At 40.3% G+C, this 21,755-nt stretch overlaps 1 protein-coding gene across 5 annotated transcripts in view; it reads left to right on the top strand.

Moving 5' to 3' along the window:
* Positions 1 to 21,755, top strand: part of MACROD2 (mono-ADP ribosylhydrolase 2) — an 897,148-nt gene that overhangs the window by 617,192 nt on the left and 258,201 nt on the right. For all 5 annotated transcript variants that reach the window (XM_072857426.1, XM_072857427.1, XM_072857424.1 and 2 more), the window contains one exon: positions 14,291 to 14,364. In XM_072857426.1, the coding sequence (XP_072713527.1) occupies positions 14,291 to 14,364 (74 nt within the window). The remainder of the gene's footprint in view (positions 1 to 14,290; positions 14,365 to 21,755) is intronic.

Raw genomic sequence — 21,755 nt, 5'->3', positions numbered from 1 at the left:
CGCAGATTCCCTCGGCTGCCCCATGCCAGGAGTCACAGCATGCCCAGGTCTGTCAGTCCGTCTGCTTGCTAATCCATTTCAATCCCAAGGAGCGTGGCTGGAAAAAAAACCCTAGTTGAAGCTTTTGAAGCCAACCCATCCCACCTGATTTGGACTAAAGCAAAGGATGTTCACACAAACATCTCAGCTAGAAGTTCTGAGTGTGGAGTAACTCCTGGGGGACAGAGATGAGCTGCCTGAGGCAGTAGCATCTTCACTTGTTAAAACAGGATTTAGAAGGTGATGTCTTTCCACTCTCTGAACTTGCCTTGTTAAAATTAGTGTGTGGGCTTTTTTCATTTGTTTACTGAATTTTCAAAAGTACTTCACTCCTTTTGAATCATCAATTATTTTCAGTGTGTAGCTGGTGGTGTTATCCCACTCTTACACACACAAAGCATGAGAAAGGTGTATGTGGAATCTGATGGGAACTGATAGGAAACAACATCCACATTAAAATTTCAGCATAAGAAATGTCCCAGAAGCTCACACATGCATCGTTTCCTCCTTTGACTTAGCACTATTATTGCTTACTAGCTCTTTCTTCAAATAGCATTCTAACCAGTTTTGAAACTGTTTGCATAAGCTAGTCTGACTGCTATCCTTAGCATTTTTTTCTCTCTCCTGCTCTTTCAATCTGTATAGAGAAATTTTTCCCAAATTCCTATTGCAGAGGGGGTTTCTCAATTTAAGTTTATTTCCCTTCTTTTGGTGTTCATGTGAACTCAGATACCTTGCAGCAATTAGTCTGTTTGTTCAAATTCTTTTGTGTCTTAGTGGTTTAATTGTAATCTCCTATTTTCTAAGGAATACAAATCCTCCTCCTTTGACGCTTCTGAATTTTGGAGATCCTTCTTTCATTCGGATGTCCACTGTTTTTTTTCTCTATTCCCGGAATAATTTAAAGTTAAATACTGAGTGCTAGACATATGGTGGTTTTAACATGGCTTGATTAGTATCTATTACGGTGTTAGTATATCAAGTAGTAACGTTCAGACTTTCAGTGGTATAACCCTATAAACTTTCAGTCCGTTATTCTTTTCCTGTTTCCAGGTAGTAACTGTAACTTCAGTGGCTTTTATTTGCATAAGCATCAAGCTGCATGAGATTATTTTGCAAAGCTCATATATAAATATGTATAATTCAAATAAGCATAGGTATTGGTCCCATTGGTTTTGACTCATCAGCACTGCAAGTTTTCTTGCTTTGTTGTGGAGATCCTTTCTTTAGCACTTAATTTATAAAAATCAACCTTGTTTCTTGTAGAGTGACAGTCTGTTAGTTTTGTAAATCTAATCAGAAAAGTCTTAACTAGAAATGCTCCCCCCCCCCCCCCCAAAATACTACTTTGGTTGTTTTTGAACAAACTCTTAGCTGGTCTCGCCGGTGTAAGTACTCTCGTGCCTTAATTTTTCCTTCTCTGCCTTTTTAAATACTTTTTCTGCATGTTATTGTGACTTCATTTTGCAGTCTTTCAAATTGCGTGTTTTGGTGAAAGAAAACTAGAACAGGTGGAATATTTTATGACAGAGAAATCTGTGGTAGTGCGGTGGCTTGACCTTGGCTGCCAGACGCCCACCCAGCCACTTTCTTACTCCTCCTTGTCAGCAGGACAAGGTGGGAAAATAAGATGAAAACACTTGCAGATCAAGGTAAAGACAAGCAGATCACTTGCCAAGTACCATCATGGGCAAAACGGACTTGACTTGGGGAAAATTAAATTAATTTATTGCCAGTTAAAATAGGTTTTGATAGTGAGAGACAAAGGCCTTCCCTGCACCCCTTCTTTCCCGGCTCACTGTCACTCCCTCACCCCCAAATCCTCCACCCACCCCCCCATCCCCCACCGCAAGAGGAGCTCATGGGGCTGTTTCTCACCTTTCCCCTGCCCCCTCCCTGTTGCCAGGCGCTGTTTTGCCCTTTCTAAAACCGGCTTCCCCTGAGGCACTGCTGGCATCGTGGAGGGCCTGGGCTGTGCCCTGGGGTGGGGCTGCTGGAGCTGGCCAGAACCGCTGGAACTGGCTGCACCCATCGTGGGACAGCCCCAGGCTCTCCTCACAGGGGCCCCGCAGCGCCCCTGCTGCCGCTGCCTCGAAACCTGTGCACAATACGAGAGCAAAAACTTAGCCAGACACCAGGAAATATTATGAAGTTTTATTTTAATTTAGACACAGTCTTTGCCATCTTGTCTGTGATAGCTGCAGTGGGAGGAGGAGAGTTTGTGAAATGCCTTTTTCAGTTTTAAGGCGTAGAGCTGAGAGAGGCTCTTTTCCCCCTCCAGCGGTAAGTCCTGTGAGGAGACCTGAGGTAAAACCTCTATAAATCTGCCTGAATTGCCCTGACTTCTCTAGATTTTGTCCCATACAGTGATAATTTTCCCTCCTCCGTGCAATTTTGGGGGTGTTTTTACTGGCTTCTGTCCCCAGAGATGTGAGGAAGACTAGATAATTTGCTGAAATAATCCTGGCCCGACTCAATATTGCAGTGGTATTTTTCACAATCTGGAGATGTGCAGCTGTCGTGCTAATGCAAGCTATCTCGAATGTAATTGTATATATAGAGAGGACCCTTTGATCTGATAAAATTAATGGAAATCACATTAGCTAAAGCTGCTCCGTAAGCTCGCCTCTAACACACCCGGTTTCGATTATGTAAAAAGCTCTTTTGAACTGACCCACCTTCTTTTTACATTTCCCCTAATCAAAGATCCTTTATTTCCCCTAGTTTGCTTCATTGCTTAATAATCAATAACATTTCTCCATCCAATAAGTTTAAATATTTTTCCATACGCCTGCTGCTAATCTACTCGGGCTGTTATACATCCGAGAGGATTAGTTGTGTTTGGTTGCGGCATGGAGTGTGGAGATCTGCCTCAAAAGTGTCGTTTTCCCCAGGCGTAGCATGGGTCATCTCATGCTGAGTGTACACACAAGCTAAATTTAATAAAGTGCTGGAATAAACCACCCCTTTTGCTGCCACATGGCCACATTTACAAGGAAATTGAGGTGGGAGGTCAATTTTCACTTAAAGACTCAGGTTGGAGATGCCTAGTTTTTTAAGTGGAGGTCTTTAAATCTCACTTGTCTGACAGGTGGTAAGAAATTTACATTTAAATTGTCCAGATCAGCTTCTTTATTTGTACTGGGTTGTTAGACAAAAGAAATTTCTTAGTCTTCCATATCCTTCGCTGCTTGATCTAACTAACCATAGCATAGGCTGCTTCTTTTCAAATATTATGGGCATTGCTTCTGACTACAGTAATGGTAATTTGCATTGGCATTTCTCTTTCTCCTATATAAATTTTAATATTGTTCAAAGTGACATGGAAAACGTATTTGGGTGTTTTTCCCCTGAAGAATGGCCTCTCGCAAAATGAAATCTTTTAACTTTAAAGTTGGATTTACCGATGTTGGTCTAACCAGAAATGTTGACGTTTGTTAAATGTTTCTAAACATTAGGAATTTCTATTACCTGCTAAAGCAGAACACATTTGCTTGTATAATGATTTAAAACAATAATAATTAAAAAAAAATCACGCTGACAACTTGTCAGAATACATGCTGAAAATGCTATTTAAAACAAGTGTTAATAAGACCTAAAGTTCATATCAAGACTAAACTGAATTTGAATTTGTGGGGTTGGAAGTGCTATTAACTAGTTATTTAATTTCCTGTTTGATTGAAGTATGCAAGACTCAGTAAATGCATAATTGTGAGTGAAATGCAAATTAGAGATATTAGCAGAAATCTTGTTTTTAAAAAATATGTGTCTGACAATTAATGCTGTGATCTTTTGATACACTGAAGAACCTGATGAAATCTGAGATATTTCGTTGATGAACTAGTGTTGTTGGGTTCAAAAGGCAACTGATGCCAGGGGCTGATCGTCAGTCAAGAGAAGTGTTGCCATAAGGGGATGCTAACGCAGGTATATATAATTAGCATGTGAGTGAATGAATCCTTATAAAGCAGAAAGATGATGCAAGAGTCAAGGTTTTCCAAGAGATTATGATATTTTTTTATTTTACCCATTAATCATTTAATCATTTGTTGTATACTCTTTAGCACACGAGGACTTGCTAAGACCATCAGAATTGTGAGATGCACAGTTGTAACCAGTCAGGCTTGCTGAAATCAGAGTTTCAAATTTCAAGTTTTCCTTATCCTTGCTTGAAACCAGATTTCCTATTAATCCAGTCCCTAAAACTCTTTCTAATCCCGTTTCTCCTTTTGTGTATATTGCTGTGATCTCCGGTAACAGAACAAGCAAAAAGAGTTTTCGGTGCAGCATTGGGAGGAAGTTTGAATAGCTGCTGGTGGGTTCCATGTAGTTTTTGTTCACAAAGTTGCTGCAATACAGCCTGAAATGAAATTATGCATCTAGAGTAGATTGGCTGGTTGCTGATACATACAGTGGCATAAAATCGAATAAGGTGTACTGTGACCCTTGCTGGATAAAAAGAAGGTTGTATTTTCAGATGGAGCTCACCTCTTGCCAGGCAGATGACTTCTACAGAAATGAAGCAGCATCTAGGCAAGGAGGAAAAAATGCTTCCTCTTAAAAAATTAATGCATAAAATGTTGAGATAGTGCAATGATGCGTCAAGTCAAACATCCTGCACAAGCACTTGTTTTAGCAGCGTTCACGTAGCGGGTGTTGAAGTAGTATGAAGTGCCCTACTGTACAGTGAAGAACTAAAGCCATTAAGCATCAAAAATAAAATGCACCCCCTCTCTGTTCCTGCAAAATGTTCTGGCTCTTTTGAACTCCAGATTATCTGGAAATATTTCAGTTTTGAGCTGTTGTAGATTTCCTGAATACAATAGCTGCTGGTCTGTTTGACCCTTTAGTATGGTTTATCACTGCTTGAGGCAAGAATGGAAAAAAAAATCCACAGTGTGAATAATATACACAAACCAAGAATCAATAATGTATTTGTTAAAAAGAGTAAACTAAGTATATTAAATATGCCTCACACAGTATCTTGCTTTTTCACCCAACCTGCCCCTATAACTTTTTTCCATATGTCTTTTGGGGAAAAAGATAAAATAATATCTTTGTTTCCCTTTTTTTTTTTTTCCATGTGGAGTGAGTATATGTAGTTTCAGCTGATTTTCTTTATGTGCTCATAGGAAATCTTTGATTTCCCTTAGAGAGGAGATAAGAACTGTGCTTCAGTAGAAATAACGTCAGATTATTTTGTTTGTTCTTGTACGCGTATGGCCTTCACCAAGTACTCTGTTGGTTTTAGATAATCCGGCTAGGTCTTTGGGTTGCATCTGTCAGAGCAATTGAATGTGGTGGAAGTGATTTAAAGGATAGAGCTGGGCTGGCAACGCTGGCTGTTTTCTTTATGTGACTTTGTATTTTTGTCCATTGCCTATGTATGTTTTATTCCTCTGAAGTTTCTCAGACTTTTTATACTGTCGTCTCCTTTCATTTTGCTGTGGTAGCTTGTCTTCCCTCACATCCCTTGCATACATGTGTATCCCCAAGTCCTTGTACTTGTAACTCCTGTCATAATGTGCTGCCTATTCTAGTCAAAATACTGAGAGCTCCAGCGAAGCCAACAGCCCTGATATTGTCTCTGCCAAATTCAGCCCTCGTCCCCAAAACCCTGCACCCTATCTTGCAGCAAGAGGTCCTGTAGGTCCTGTGCTCCCTCCCTCTCCTCCTCTTCCTCCACCCCAACCCGCTCTGCTTCAGTGCACTTTCCTGGCTCCCGCTGTCTGCACAAAGATCCTGTCAGCAAGGAGAAGAAAGAGCCTCTCATAGCAATTTCTCCCCCTGCCCAGCCTGTAGTGGCAGATGCATTAGTAGACATCAGGGACTCCAGCAAGGAGAGGCATGTCGAGAATATCTCAACTTCAGGCGAGCCTTCAATTAGAGTTTGCAATCAATTGCAAGATGCATTTCCATAGGGAACCGAGCTTTGTGAGGTCCAGGATCATTACTTTATTGCTGAACAGGAGATCTCTGGATGCTTAGGCTTCTCTCAGTGCTTAGGGGCACTGCATGTCAAGGAGGGCCTGAGATAGTGTCAGTAAAGGTTAGGCATCACTGCATTGGCCCATGTTTTTTAGAAAAAATACTGGTTTCAGGTGGAATTCAGAGTGTGGGGGTGTGGGGCGTTTTGTTTTTTATCTCTTGCAGCATTAGCAAGGCACTTCAGGAAGGCAAGGATTGACTCCCTACACATTGCTTCAGTAGAGAACAGCAAGGCGTTTTTATTTAAATCAGTGGGTAGAATAAATGTTTAACCTTGTTGGAATTGTAACTACAATGAAGCCAATATCCCATTGCTGTTCAATTCAGTGTATGATGGGAGATTTCACAGTTGACTAGTGCTTTACACTTTGTTTCAAATTACTCTTGCTGTATTATGTTGCCACCCTAAAAAAACAACTTGCTATATATGGGTAAGAAGAAGGTTAAATACTCTGCATTAAAGAGCTCAATGTACGCTTTGAAACCTCTTTCAATTAACGTTTCTCTGTACAACGCTTCTTTCTGGAATAGCAGTTCAGGATATGGTGTATAGCGTGTTGTAAGAAGAATGATGTACTTGAGCTCATGAACAGCTGCATACATGTGTCTAAACGGTTGTGTAATTTACGCAAATGTCGCATATACACTCTCATAGGTAGATTTTATAATTGCGAAACTACTTGTGTAAGTATATCTCTCACTTGCATTTGCATTGTATATACTTTCTCTTACCGTATGAGAATGCTAATTGCCAGAGTAGTGAGATCTTTTCCCTTTCAGTATCTTTCTGCTGTTTCCCCTGTTATGCTCAGCTTGAAGCCTTGATGTTCCACATGGGCATTAGAAATACCCTGACAGAGAGAAAAGCTCCATCACGTAGCACAGTAAACAGCACAGCTCTGAAGCAGTTTGCTTCCCAGAGAGTCTCTGAGTATTGCTTGCTATATTTTTTTTTACAAGACTGTTAGAGAACCCATTTATCCATGATGTGGTCCCCCTGCAAGCATACTCCCTATAAATGCTGGGAAAAAAATGAAGCCGAAATCTTGACTTCTAATAAAAATCTACTGACTGCTGCAGAAAAGTGAAATTCTTGCAAATATGCAGCTCTCCTGCAGAATCCCGGTATACCACCTCCTCCTGCGGTAAGGTACTCATAGGGAAGCTCTATTCCTCTTCAGCAGCCCACATGTAAATGCATTTTCAGTAAAACTTTTTTTTCTTTTTTTTCTCCCAATGCTAACAAATATCAAACAGCTTGGTAAACGTAAAATCTAGTTTTTTCTTTAGTGGAATCCGAAGACCTTGTTAGTGCAAGCCTCTATCTGCTCACATGACCTAAATAATTATAGTATATGCCTATATTCAGCTGACACTTTTAGGACAATTATATGGCAGGTATTTTCCTCAGTGATATTTGTATCAGTGTAGTAGAGTGTGAAGCGAAGCATGGTATGATATCGTGTGTTTCAGAGAAACAGCAATGGCATGGTTTTTCTTGCATCTTAGCCACCTTCTTGTAACTGACCTCTCTTTGACTGCAGCCATAAGCTGAGTCCAGATTTGCAACTCGTACAGAAAAAGCATCTGAGTTGTAGATGATGAAGGGGGATTGCCGTGCTGATGGGACAAGAGACCAGTGTCAGTCAGCACAGCAATGAGCACACACTGGGCATCTTTCCTGATAAGCCAAGGCTGAGCCAGCCCTGTCATCAAGAGAGACAGTGCATCTCAGCCTGCAACTTGTCTTCGTTTTGCTGACTTGCATGAGGTTTATAATGTGCCCTGGTGCCAGCATTGACTCTGGTTGACTTAACAAGGGATCACCAAGTTACCCGATGCACTTCTGTCGTTGAAGAAGGTCTCTCTGTCATTTCGATACTCTACCTGCTTTGTGTCACTGCATCATAGCAGAGACATTCTGTTTCTTGCATTAGTTGCTAGATGCTTATTTTGGGTTTCTTTATTAACCATCTTCTACCAGCTGCCTCTTTATCATGTCAGTGATTGAATGCAATTGTCAATCATTCTTCAGGAACTGTATGTATTTTCCTGTTGCTGCTGAATTTTTTCACTCACGGAAAATGAAAAGGCATGTTCCTTGCTTGAGAGGAATTGAAACATATGATTTCTTCAGAAGAATGTTTAGCTTTATGCATTTTGAAAATTTCTCATTTTCCTTTGACATTTTATATGCATGCAAATTAATTAGGATAGTCTGTAAGGGATACAGTGAATATGTGCAGGTTTGTTTCTTGAGGTAACTGGGGTAACAGAAAGGTGACTGGCTTTTCACAGTACTTAATTTCACTGTCTTTCTGAGAGTTACCTTTTGAGTGGACAGCAAATAAGGTTTTCTCTGGCTGAATGAGTTCAATAAGGCAAGGTAGGTTATTTAGCAGAAGATTCATGACTCTTCTCTTTAGTTTTCAATGCAGCTGATCCAAATGAGGGCACTTCCTTTCCAGGTTATGAGTGTCCACAAAAATGATCAAGCTAGCAACTTGTCAGCTTGTTTATCCAATCACCACATGATCATGGTTATATTAAAGGTGGGGGGAGGGGGTGTGGTAGAAAAAAGCTCAAAAATAACAACAACCTAAGCTTGTTGGTAGAATACTACCATCTCTGCTTCTAAACAGGCCAGATTTGCCATGGTAATGGGAATCAACCTAGCACAAGTGATTTCATTCTGACTACTAAAATATATCTTTGACAAGATGATTATATGGGATCGGTTGCAAGATTATACTGCTAGTTTCACAAATGAAGGACAAGTGAATGTACTGAGTAACCCCACCTCAGGCATGCTGGGCTGTGCATCTTGTTTGTTGCCTTTTGTTGTCATAAAGTGAGAAGGCTGAAGTGTTATGATTGGTGTGTTGTCAATAGCTAGCCTTAACCGACATGACCATAATGAAGCTCAGTTATTCCCATGTCTGTTGTGATTCAGAAAGCATTTTTAGCCCCGATAATAATACTGCGTTTCAGGACATCTATGGAATAAATGCTTAGTGCCTTTTTTCTTTCTTTTTTTTTAAAAACAAAACAAAAAACTGCGAAAAGTCTTTATTTTCCACACCATCTGGTGCTGATGATTCTGACATAGTAAATACTTGATGCATGGTGGAAATACCCTGTCATACTGACTGCAGAGGCGGCTTTCGGTACACTTCCACAGTGTCAAAATGTGACTGTTGAGCTACTATTTGAAGAGCATCCTTTATATATTATTAAACATCATTGACAAATATATAAACTAAATAAATGGAAGTTATTACATTTTGACAGTCATGTTGATCAAACAATGGGACTCGGGTTTGATTTTAGAACATGGGAACAGTCTGTGAACTATCGCATCTTGATATATGCACAAACATGCCAGTGTAGATATTTTTCTGAGAAAGTATGCGAAACATATAATGAGTATTTGTGTTGATGTGCATTTCATTCTTTTCATGATTTGCTTCAAAATGAAACCATTAAACCTGCAAATAAGAATATTAAGATTGTGATGAGCCTTTCGGAAACCAGAGAGATGGGAGCATATTTTAAATGGATAAAAACCTGTCTAGCACTTAGGCTGTGCTAACAAAAAAGATGCAGATCTTTTTTTACCAGGATGAGATGATTTATGGAAAATATTAGGCATCTCAGTTAAACGGACAAATTATAACACTTACCCCTGCAGCTACTGAAGTGATTTTTTTGGATTGACATTTGCTTGTTAGTATTACAACCTAACTGATATCATCTGTTATCATCATCTTCAGCTATATCATATTAAAGGTTGATTATTTAGTACTTATGTTTGTTAATGGGCTTTTCATGGGGAGGTGGCATTACCTGATTGTAAGTTAGACATTTTTAATAAGATGCAGCACGGGATTGAGCACAGTGAAAGACAGAGATAAAGCTACCAGCATCTCCATACAATTTGGGAGTCCCTTAAATAGATTTCTATTCATTTTATCTCACAAAATCCTTGTTGCACTGTTATTCATTGACGAACTTATACACTTTTTGGATACTGCACGGACAAATTAGGTATACAGTAACAGACACTCACAATAGTGTGAATGTTTCTCTGCTAAATCCCCTAAGCACAAAAGGCTGAGCATTTACGCTAGAGTGTCTAACAACAGGGAATTCATTGCATATTTTCTGTACGTTGATGAAACAGGGGGACTTATGTTCTTACCAGTTGCTTTCCAGGGAATAAATACAGAATGTAAGGGGAACTTCAATGTGTATCTCTACAGTTACTATCTTTCTCAATTCTCCGCTACGCTCTCCTCCTCTAAAACAGCACATTTATTTAATATCAGATATTTCAAAATAATTCTGCCAGATCTTATCATGCCTTCCCTGGAAAATTATGGCCATGATGACTGCGAGAACTTGCACAGTGTACAGCATGTTTCAGCAGCCATTTCTCAGGTCAGTGTTACAAGTTCCAGGAATAGGTGGTAAAGTCCTGGAAAGAGGTGCAGAAGCTCATAAGTTTGAAGACCTGTAAAACCTTTTATAGGCTGTCACCGTGGGTAATATCTGTGCAAGGACATACCAAAAGCAGTAGAGTTCAGATGAGGTATATTTTATGTGATGGTAGTAGGATGGGGTTTTTGTAGCAGGGAGTATGAAGGCGTAGTCATTCACCTTCGGGAGTGAATGTAGTAGTACAGACATCTATCAGCAACACGCAAAGAGGAGGAGAGGAAGTTTCTAAGTTCAGCTGTGGCTTGACTGATGCTGGTACCCAAGTCAGTGTTAAAGCTGGCAGTCACTTTTCTAAACATGTATACAAAGGCAGCTGTCCTGTCTAGGGTGACATTTTAGCTGTGAAGCAACTGGGCAAAGATGTGAAAGCTTTCATAACAGTTTCCAAGCAAATTACAAAGACTTTGGAGTAACAAGTGTTTCTGGAGACACCGCTGCGTTACAGCCTTTTCCCATATGGCTGGAGGGGCAGGCACGTGGAGATGGTCAACTGACATACTTTCCAGAGTTGGTAGTGTTGAACGAGCAGAGCAAAGCTCAGCCCTGGCCGTGCATGCACATGGGATCTTTCCTTCACCCACCATGTCTTTCAAACCATGCAGGACTTTGTGCACACCCTCATTCCTACTGACTTATCAGGCTTACACCCACTGTGGCTTCAGCTGTAATGAATAAAATTGTACTGTAAAGGAAGGCTCCTGAACTGAGAGGGACACAAGAGATGGTGGCTGCTCACTTCTAGGATTTGCTGTACTCTTCAAGGGTTGGGACTAGATTCTGGTAATAGATGGTGAGATGTGATTAGCAGGCACTGCAAAATGCAGAGGGCTGCAGTAAAATTCCCACTTGCTGAAGCAGCTCTTCAGGAACCAAAGCCTGCACTGTTCATGTGGCACAGCGGGATTTGTTGCCAAAATGTCAGCTTTGCCATTGGCAGACATAGGAAGCCCAACCCAAGTTAGAGGCCTGTGTGGGTAGGTACACGCTTCATCCCATGTCTACCCGTGACATACAGCCTGCCAACCCTCCCTTTTTCTCTAGCCAAATAAACCTAGTGAAGTCCTAGAGAGGCACTGGTTGCCTGTACCTCACGGCTAATGCTTCTTTGCCTTTTTGTGCCCTTGTCCTTTTCAGTATTCTGGAGGAGCGCTCACTGCAGTAACATGGGCCAGTGTCACTCTTATTACTTTACCTGTTTTATCTTTTGTGAAATTGAGCCTTTAGCCAGAATTGCCTGAGCTGCTGCTCCAGCAGTCGGTTAACTGTGAGGCTCCTTGAGCTCATTTCTCTCAAGTAATTTGATTCCCACGTGCTCACTGAGATTGCTTTTTCGCTGAAAGGAAGGTGGGGAAGGGGGATGGGTGAGTGTATGGGAGCAGACCAGAAATGTTATGGCAGACAAATGTAGCTTAGAGATAAAAACAACGCAAAAACGTGTTTAAAAAGATCCCATCTCACTTTATCTCCCTTTAACCCAGTCATAGAAAACAAAATGGTTTTCTGTTCAAGAATCAGAGACACAGGGCCTTTTGTGCTGGTGCAGGGTATAGAACAGGAGGCTAAATTCCATCCTGCTTCTGCATAAAGTCAATAAGCTATTCCTTTCATTAAAATTACCAGAAATGTGTGTAAAATACTAATTAGACTTTTTTTTTGGTAACTGGTCATAAGACTTCTATGGATTTCAAGATATTTTCTGAAATCGTACACAGAATTCAAGGCTTTTTATTTTGGTTGCTGAACTGTTTCCTTCATATTGTGGTTACTTAGGAGTAATTGAACACCAGTTTTCTAGATAAGCTTCTATTTAAGATTAGTTAGTATGGCAGCAGTTTTCTAAATAATGTACAATTTATGGAGAGATTCTATAAAATCGCCAGTGCTTTATCACAGTTCTGGGCAAATTCCCTGCTGCAAGGGAGTGAAAAACAAGCCTGAAAAGTGAATCTTGCTGGAGGGAGAATTGTTCTGAAAATAAACCATTCAGTGCATAAACAATGGTATATCAGTTGTCTGAAATACACTTCTTTCTTTTTTTTTTTTTTCCCCTCTGCATGGTGTTCATTGTATGTCCAGGCAGATCTACCACACTTCAGGGTACAGAATTTCTGTTACAAAGTCCTGGTTTGTTAGATAGCGTATTACTAATTTAAGCAGACGGTCTGCTTAGAGGTCTTGTTATTTTATATGATGAAAATGAGGCTGTTTGGAAGTCCCTGCTTTGGGTTTTGTTAGCGTTCATTAGTTTGTGTCATAAGACATATGCCTTGATGATATCAGCAGCATTATTAAATGTCATAAGAATATATTTTCCCAGCGGCAGTGGAAGTATCCACAGTAACACTTGTAGGATCTTAGCTAATTTTCCATCTTGGACCTGGAAAAAAAAAAATTCAAAAAATTTGAAAATATGCTTTATTGAGAAATGTGCGCAAAGGAAGCACATGCTAAATGTCTGTATTACTCAAACATTGACTATTTTACTTGCTACTCTTGCTGCGTAGTTGTCATCTATCGCTTTGAAACAGTACACGTGCTGCTGGACAAAATCCTTGTAGAGTCCAGTTACAGGGAGTAAAGTTTTGGGGATGTGACTCAAAGAGGGTGGAGGGATTTTGTTCTCTCTCTCTCTCTCTCTCTCTCTAAAAATCTAGCAGTGCACAAGTTCTGAAAAAGGATTACGGAAGATACGAGTTTGGAGGATAATGTGCCAGGTCAAAAAGCTGGACACATCTAATTTTTGCAGTGTCTACATTTCAGTTTATGGTGCGAGGGGTGATGTATGATGTAAAAAAAAAAAAAAAAAGCTGTATGTACACAGCTGTGTGCCAAATTTCATGATTGTTTCTGTCTAGCCCCGTTGCTTGCTTGGTACACTGTGCCTGCAGCTCCACTTCTTCAAAGACTGTTCTATTAATCTAACCTACTGAGAGTTATTCATACAGCTTATGGGTTTTTATTTTTAAATCCTCACAAAAATGATTTTCTGCCCTGAAGTTAGGAATTTAAACGAAAATTAAATTAAGGCTGCCTAAGTAATGAAAGCATCTTTAGATTTGATAGATAGAGACCATCAAAGCAAAAAGGCTGTATCCCTGGAAAGATTTCTGATATTGTTTAGTGCTGGGAGGAGTTACTATTGCTAGTATATCATGCAACATGAGGCCTTAAATTCATACGCTTATGCTTCATGAATCCCTTAATTTCCAAAGTTGTTCGTTATGTTTTAGGTCATAAATTAAGAGATTTCCAACTCAAACATTTCTAGCCTTATAAGGCCTATGGCTTTGGGGTCATAGTGTTCTATAGTTTTGCTGACAGATGGATTAAAGAAAGAAAGCCTTAAGAAAGCCCTTATGCCTTAAGAAACATCTGAATTTTTCTTGCATGCCATGAAATGTAAGCCTAGTATTTGTTACTTTGATATATGTGTTATATTGTTGCCTGCCTAGTATGACACATATATAGCTCTCTATTGTTTCTACTTCTCTTGAGCTGTGGAGCTTTCTTAACTAGAGTTTAAAAAAAAAAAAAAAATCCAATAAAACTATTGGCCCTCTTTTAAATGTGTTTATCTGGGAAAAAAAAGTAATTGATGTTACCTAAAACCTTTCGACAAATCTATGGAGAAGGGAGTTGACCAACTGTAATCCCAAAATAGTCCAAAAACTGGGGGGAGGGGAGGGAAATCCAGATTTTTGTTTTCTTATATGTGTAGAAAAATGTGTGCCTTTTATTTATCTCTCATTTCTTCTGTCTTTAGGTTTTCCAAATGAGCCTGCTGCTGTCATTGCCCTTAACACTATTAAGGAATGGTTAAGCAAGAATCACAATGAGGTATGGAATAAAATATGAATTTCCCAAATTTCTGTTTAAGATTATGGTCTTTGACTCCAAAACTGTGAAAAGAGTAAACATGGGCTTGAGCCTCAAAGTCTTTTTATTATTTATTATTTAGTCTTAAGACCAATGAAATCAGGTCAGGACAATATTGCTGGGGAAGATTGTTATGTTTAAAAGCTACACTGGAGTTGAAGGGAAATACCTTTGTTTGAAACCATGCTGTGCGTTTCCTCTGCATTGTAATCTTTCCTGGCAAAGTAAAACACTATTCTCTTTCTAAGCTGTTTCTGAGCGTCAGAGTTTTCATATAATAATGAGAAGATTCTTGTAAAGGAAATGTATATAGCAGTTGTCAGCGGAAACAGCCACCAAAGGTCAGTGGTGTTCCAGGGGTCACTTTACAGTAAAGAGCTGTATGATAGCCTTTTCTATTTTCATTAATTTTTTGTTTGCTTACAGTTAGTTTTCCCTGGAACACTCACTAAATATGTGATAGAACTGTGAATTTTTAACAGGACTAGTTGTCTTCCAGTGACAACATGGTGGTGATTATTTTTACAAGACAAAAAAATGCTTTCAACAGAAGGATCTCCATATCTCCCCTTTCTAGTTTTTGTCTTTCTCTGGTTTGAGTTCTTAGCAGGCTGATAGTTCCTCATGTTGAATTGGAGAAATGCAACAAAGAAGTGACAGAACAAATAAAATAATCATAATGTCTTAAACTGAAGATATGCCTGTTTCCTCATGATGACAACCAGCAGATTTCAGACAGCTAGAGTTGTTCAGTAGTTTTGTCTGAAAATATTTAACAAAGCATCCAGTGGAGAAGCACTGGGTACAGGGACAAAGTAGTATTTTTCCTCTAGCAATATATTCAGGGGGCCTTTTTGTCATGAGAATCTGATACGTGAGGATGTGAATTTAGCAGTTTTATGTGGTTTGGTTTGTTTTTTACTGGCTTTGAATTGAAAGGAAATACTGTGGTGAGATTTGAATGGTAAGTTGAGGTTTTCAAACCTGAAGGTACACTAAAGAGTGCCTATATGTTTGGACACTGGTTCTTTGTAGCACTGAACGCTTGGTAGCTTCCTGTGACTTAGAGATCTGAGCAGTGAAGCAGGAGTTTTGGATGGACAGCCTTCGTTAACGCTATAGGTGCCTAAGTGTCATCAGCCTAGCTCTAGGCTTGTATTTTGGGGAATCTAGTCTGTTAATATGTAACTTTAACCCTTAAGTGTAACCTCTATGTTTGTGCTGCTTTGCCATCTTGTAATTTCTCTTAGTTACATTTTTACTGCATAGTTTAAAAAATAGGCTAAAAATCTTTTTTGGCTCCAGAAGTAAGCTTTTCTCCCTCAAAAGCTGAGTATGTATTATATATACACCCCTTAATTACTTTTCTCTTAGTGGTATTACAAGAAACCTGACTTCATTTGGTAGACTGCCTATCAAAAGTGTAGAAGCTTTCCCAATGAAAACTTTTCTGAAGTATTTTGCTCTGTGGTTCAGCCATTGCTTGTCAGCTATAAGACAATTTTCACGTTCAATACACTTTGTCTTCCCTTTTTTTCTCCTTTTTCTGCTTCTGGCCTGGAAACTCTCCTGTGCCCTGCATGTCACTTTTCCCTCTTTCTTTTAGTTAGTGTGTCGCTTCCACATTTTTCTGGTTCTCTCCATAGACTCCCTCAAGTGAGTTCCTCCCCTCGTCGCCAGAAAGCTCCAGGTCTGTTTTGGAAGAAGGCTTGAGCTTCATAGCAGATAGCGATTGAAGTGACAGTGTTTGTCATATATGTTCATGGCTCTTATCTGAGTTATAATAATTTTTATGTATTTTGACCTGTGTTTGCAAAATGCCACTGTATTTATGGTCCACACAGATTAGTGTAAACTATGAACACTGAATATGCATGATTCCTCCTTTCTAACTCTCTGTAACAAATTCCCTTCTAATTCTTGGCCTTCTTGGCTGCCTAGCTCTAAACCTCCTGTCTTGCTCTCCAATTTAATCTGAATTCTTTTTAAATAAGTAGCTGTAGTTTACTATGTTTGGACAGTGAAAGGAGCCCAGGCTGTCCTGACTACAAAACAATTGTTAAAAATTATCCTACTGAACTTACATCATAGCTGTTTTTTTAATTTGGACTAGTATAGCTAATAGTTGTTATTAAATGTTTCCTAACACCCTGAATCCAAACTCACCAAGTTGAGATCTCATTGCTGTTTGATGCACTTGAAGACGTACATGAGATGCATTTGATGCAATCATTGCATATCAGTGAATATGACAATTCAGAGCTAATCCCCAAGAGCTTTTGTTAATTTTCGAAGGAAATGGAGTACTAGATTTCAGGCAAGATAGGTTTTGAGGGTCCAGTTATCCGTAGCTTTGTACTTCCTTGTACAAAGCTTTCCCTCTTCGTAACGTTTTTCTGCAACCTAGTGGCTTGAATTTTAGACTATGGCATACTAGCATGTTTTACATGTCATAAATAGGTCAGCAGCAAAATAAAAATGCTCAACAGTTCTGTTGAAGGTAGCAGCAACTTACACAGTGAAAGGGATCTTTGAGAAGCATACAGTTGTGTTGCTGTTTAATGCATATAGCAAGGTGAGCGTAGTTCATCTGGTTTAAATGAACTGACGTAGCTCTGTACCAGGTGTCAATCTGACCCATTTTATATTGTCTACATTTACTTCCTTGGATTAGATTGTGGGCTTTGAGTGGCAATATTATAGATCACACAAAACTAGCTCATCATACAGCAACGGAAATGAAAGGGACTTTCTGTGTCTCAACAATATAGTCTCCTCTTACTGCAGATAATCATATGATATAGTCCTTTCTGTAAACCTCTGTTGTAAAGATAGAGCAACTCCCACTACACCCACTGGATATTTAAATTCACATGTTCTAGTTCGGGAGCAAAACCTCTAACGATTTGCCACAAGGCCAGCTTTTCAGAGGGCTGCCCATGTTTCACTCCTGTTATTGCTAACCAGAACCACTCCCCTGACACTGGCTGCGCTGTCAAAATGAGTCAGTGTGTCCTGCTAACAGCCTCTCCTGAACAAAAGAGGCCTCCTGCACTTGGCTTTGCCAAAGTTAAGTGAATTGAAGTCAGCTTCTTTCCTTTGTTCCTTCTTGTGCAATCTGGCTTGCCTTTGAGAAATCCTGCCCAGGTTCTGCTCCTTTAGTCCCAAAGATGTTTGGCAGCCGGTTATCCCCTTGGTGATGTTTGGTACTGGTTGTCCTGACTAAGATCTCAGACTCTTTGAGTGTAGAATGTGAATTGATTGAATGAATTCAAGAAGTTTTAGTGCAAGATAGAGACCAAAATGATAGCCTGCTCGCAAGAAGATTTGCCTACATAAAAATGCACTTGGCAAAAACAGATAGGTGAATAAGATGGAAACCTGACAAATTTGTAAGTCTTTTGTTGTGCTCTACAGCAGCAGTGTCTTATCTACCTTCCTGCATCCCAGGAAACTGTGACAAATTTGTGAAAGATAAGGCAATATTGTTGTTTTCTCCTCTCTACCTTCCTGTAGTACTTCTCTCCTTTGATGCTATAATGAAGATTTTATCCACACTGATATTAATTCAAAATATAAATAAATCAGTGGCTATATTCCTCAGCTTGAGAGCCTGGAAATACAACCTAAATGACTCCATTCTTGCAAGCTGTGTTAGAGTCCTACAAAGTAAGTTCTCTGTCACAGTATTTACAAGAAAAGTGATTTGCATTTAATAAAAGGTTTTCTTATCCAAGTCCATTGTTGTGCTTGACCCCTCAGGTGTTTGCATGAAAACTTATTAGCATGCTTAACTCCATCGCTCAGATGAATGTCTCATTACCATGCAAATGGAGTTAGCTCCTTTCTGAGGTTAATTGTTACAAAGCAACAGAGAGATCTGTTGTAATTTACTGAACACGGAACACCAGCTAGGCAGGGCAGCAGCCATCATAGTCTAGCAGCCTAAAACTTAACTACATAAAGTCCACTTGGGAAAAACAACGGTATTGTAAGTAATGGTTTGGACTTAGTTGTATGTAGCACACAGCACTGTTCTGGTCTTGAAATGCTAGTCTTAGTCAAACGAATTTCTGGCCATGTTTCACACCAAGGTCTGCTGACTGGCAGCCAAAGGGCAAATCTAGTTTGGAAGCTGGTAAATGGTGTTATACTGTAAGTGTAGAAATCCCTTGGAGCAAACTCACAAGAATGGCCACAGTCAGCAGTACTGGGTTAATTTACTGCAGACCACCTAGGCTATCTCTTTAGCAAACTGCATTTTCACATTTCACAAAGTGCTCTAAAGGTTTAATAGAATTCTTCAGAGCACAAAATAGAATTGGATCCCATCCTTTAGGAAATTATACACTGGGATTCATTTAAAAATGCACATTAAGCTCTTTGAACAGTTCAGAATGTTTCTTTCTGGGATAATTTGACAAGGTTTGAGATATTGCCACCTGATTCCCATAATGGTATCACAAAAAGAATTGTGACACCTTTAAATACTGGACCCCCCCTACATTTCTGGGGGCGGTGGGGAGAGGGTCATGTTTCTTTTTTTGTGTCAGGTATCTTCGAATATTTGCAATGTTAGAAATTGTTATTTGCTTTTACTTCAGTACCATGCTATGTTTCTCAAAAGGGTGAAAAATAAAAAAATGCTCAGTGTATGCCTTACCTTATGTCACTGACATGAAAAGCCTCAGGACTTTTTCACTGCTTAAGAAAAGACTTTAATTTAACAGCACATTTAGTTCAAAGTATTGTTCTTTCTCTTCCACAATATCTCACAACATTTTTTAATGCACCACAGTAGAACAACAACCAGGAAAGTGCAATTGCAATGTATGTTCCATTGAAATAACTGATTGTTGTGGTTTAACCCCAGCCAGCAACCAGGCACCACACAGCTGCTTGCTTGCTCCCCCCCGGTGGGATGGGGGGGGAGAATCAGAAGAGTAAAAGTGAGAAAACTCGTGGGTTAAGATAAAGACAGTTCAACAGGTAAAGCAAAAGCCACACATGCAGGCAAAGAAAACTAAAGAATTCATTTACTGCTTCCCATGGGCAGGGAGGTGTTCAGCCATCTCCAGGAAAGCAGGGCTCCATCATGCATTACAGTTACTTGGGAAGACAAACGCCATCACTCTGAACATCCCCCCTTCCTTCTTCTTCCCCAGCTTTCTATGCTGAGCATGACGCCATATGGTGTGGAATGTCCCTTTGGTCAGTTGGGGTCAGCTGTCCCGGCTGTGTCCCCTCCCAGCTTCTTGTGCCCCCCCAGCCTCCTCGCTGGCGGGGTGGGGTAAGGAGCAGAAAAGTCCTTGACTCTGTGTCAGCACTGCTCAGCAGGAGTGAAAACATCCCTGTGCTATCAACACTGTTTCCAGCACAAATCCAAAACAGAGCCCCATACTAGCTACTATGAAGAAAATTAACTCTATACCAGCCAAACCAGCACACTGATGCAGATTAAAAGCACATAGATAGAAAATAAATCAACACATTCCTGATTCCCTTTCATTAGAATCGCTACTGAAGTGAGATTTTTTTTTCTTATTTTGCCTGAAGTACATGATATTTAGGTCCCTGTGTTTTAGCAAGTAGTTATGCATCATCCTACTGCCAAAAAAAATTCATATGTTTCCAGTAAAACAGGATGAGAAAAATCCTGGTACAGTTGAAATTAGTGGAACTCTGTTTTCAATGGGGGGGCAGGATCACACTTGCTATACTCCTCATGACAAAAATTTTCAGGAGGAAACACCTGGTTTGTCAAGTTAGGCACACCACAGCACGGGTGCCCTGCACCTGTGCTTCATTTTGTACTGTGCTTTGTCCAAATCATGGTGATATTTTCCACTACTGAGATAGTTAAAGCGGAATTACCTTTCCTGTGCGCCGATTCCTATATGCACTTGTGCCTTGGTAGCACGAAGGGTTGGGCTGGCCTTGCCTCACCAGCAGGAGCTGTGGGTGTATGAGAGCAGGGAGGGCTGAGGAGATGCTCCCTGCAACGGGGACTGTGGATGTGACTGGAGGGACTTTATCCTGCTGATAAAAGCTGCGTGAGTTTTTAAGGATGGGGAGGGTGTGTAGGAATTCAAGGAAGGGAAGATCTGTGATGAGAAAGCAGAGCTTCAGGGATTATGCTATTTTCCTTGTCCTCATGGAGCCCGTCATCCTGATGCTATTGTAAGCAGGTGTCTCCTGGTCAGGAAGGGCCAGAGTAGGGCAGTGAGGGAGCAGCTTCCCGAAGTGTAAGATGCAGCTAAGAGGTCCAGCAGGACTTAAACCAGCTGTGCTGTATGTTGGCCACCCTAAGCCTCCTTGAGGCATCTCGGCTCAAAAGAGTTATTGTTGCTGAAATAAAAAGAGCACTGGTCTTAGGTGCCCGAGGGAGGACAGGACCTCTGCTTGGGCTGGCAGATATGGCACAGGACCCACAGAACAGCCATTGGCCTCTAGAGGGATACTTTGTGCCAGGCAGGATATCCCAAGCACCTAAAATGGTGCTAGGTACTTGTACCTAGTTTGAAGAGAGGTAGATGGCCTGCTGGACAGCCACTGCCTGGGAGGACAGAGCAAAGGGAGTTGCCACTGTTCTCTGTTGCACAAGGCAGGGTAGTGCAAGTGTGCCTCAGTGAGCTTTTAAAGGCACTAGAGCTTTATTTTTGGGGTAAACTAACATGATCACAACTTTGTGTTGTGTGCAGCTCTCTGCAGGTAAGCATGGCACCCCATGGTATCCATTTGGGTACCGCATTAATCTGGCAGTATCTACGCTGTGCAGTGTTATGCTATGTAGACATATACCTGGGAGGTGTAAGACAGCAGGGCAGGAATGTTTCTCATGTCTCCCTTCAAAATTGGGTCAGGCAGCTAACAAAAAGTTGCATTAACTTCCTGAGCCCATGAAGACATCAGGGCAACCCATTTTCGCTATTTCTGCAGACTGCTTGCCTGAAAGATCATTTCATCATTAATTTTTTTTTTAAATTGCTCTTCCCCCCTCCCTTTGGTGGTCTCAGCAACCTAATTTTGGCTCTTCATTCTTCAGAGGCAATTAAACAAAGTGGCATCTTGAGATGAGGTCTTGTCTTTATCTCTACAGAAGGATGCTGATGGAGACACTGTGTCTTCGAAAATGTTGTCTGATGCAGTTTCCTTTAATGTAACCTCAGTTATATTCCCCTAGGCAGAGCAGCTAAGTTTCCAAAAAGGAGTGGAGTAGCTAGCTGACAATATTTAATTACAGAAATATTTTTACAAAAAATTATCTAATGCAAACAACTCCCCCTAAGATAGTATTACTTTTGGTTTTGCTTGGGTAGTTTTCGTGCTTACAGTTTTACAGTTGTTAACAA

Source organism: Ciconia boyciana, chromosome 3, assembly GCF_034638445.1.
Source record: "Ciconia boyciana chromosome 3, ASM3463844v1, whole genome shotgun sequence".
NCBI lineage: Eukaryota > Metazoa > Chordata > Aves > Ciconiiformes > Ciconiidae > Ciconia > Ciconia boyciana.
The sequence above is the reverse complement of the archived record's forward strand: the minus strand, read 5'-3'. Positions and strand labels throughout refer to the sequence as shown.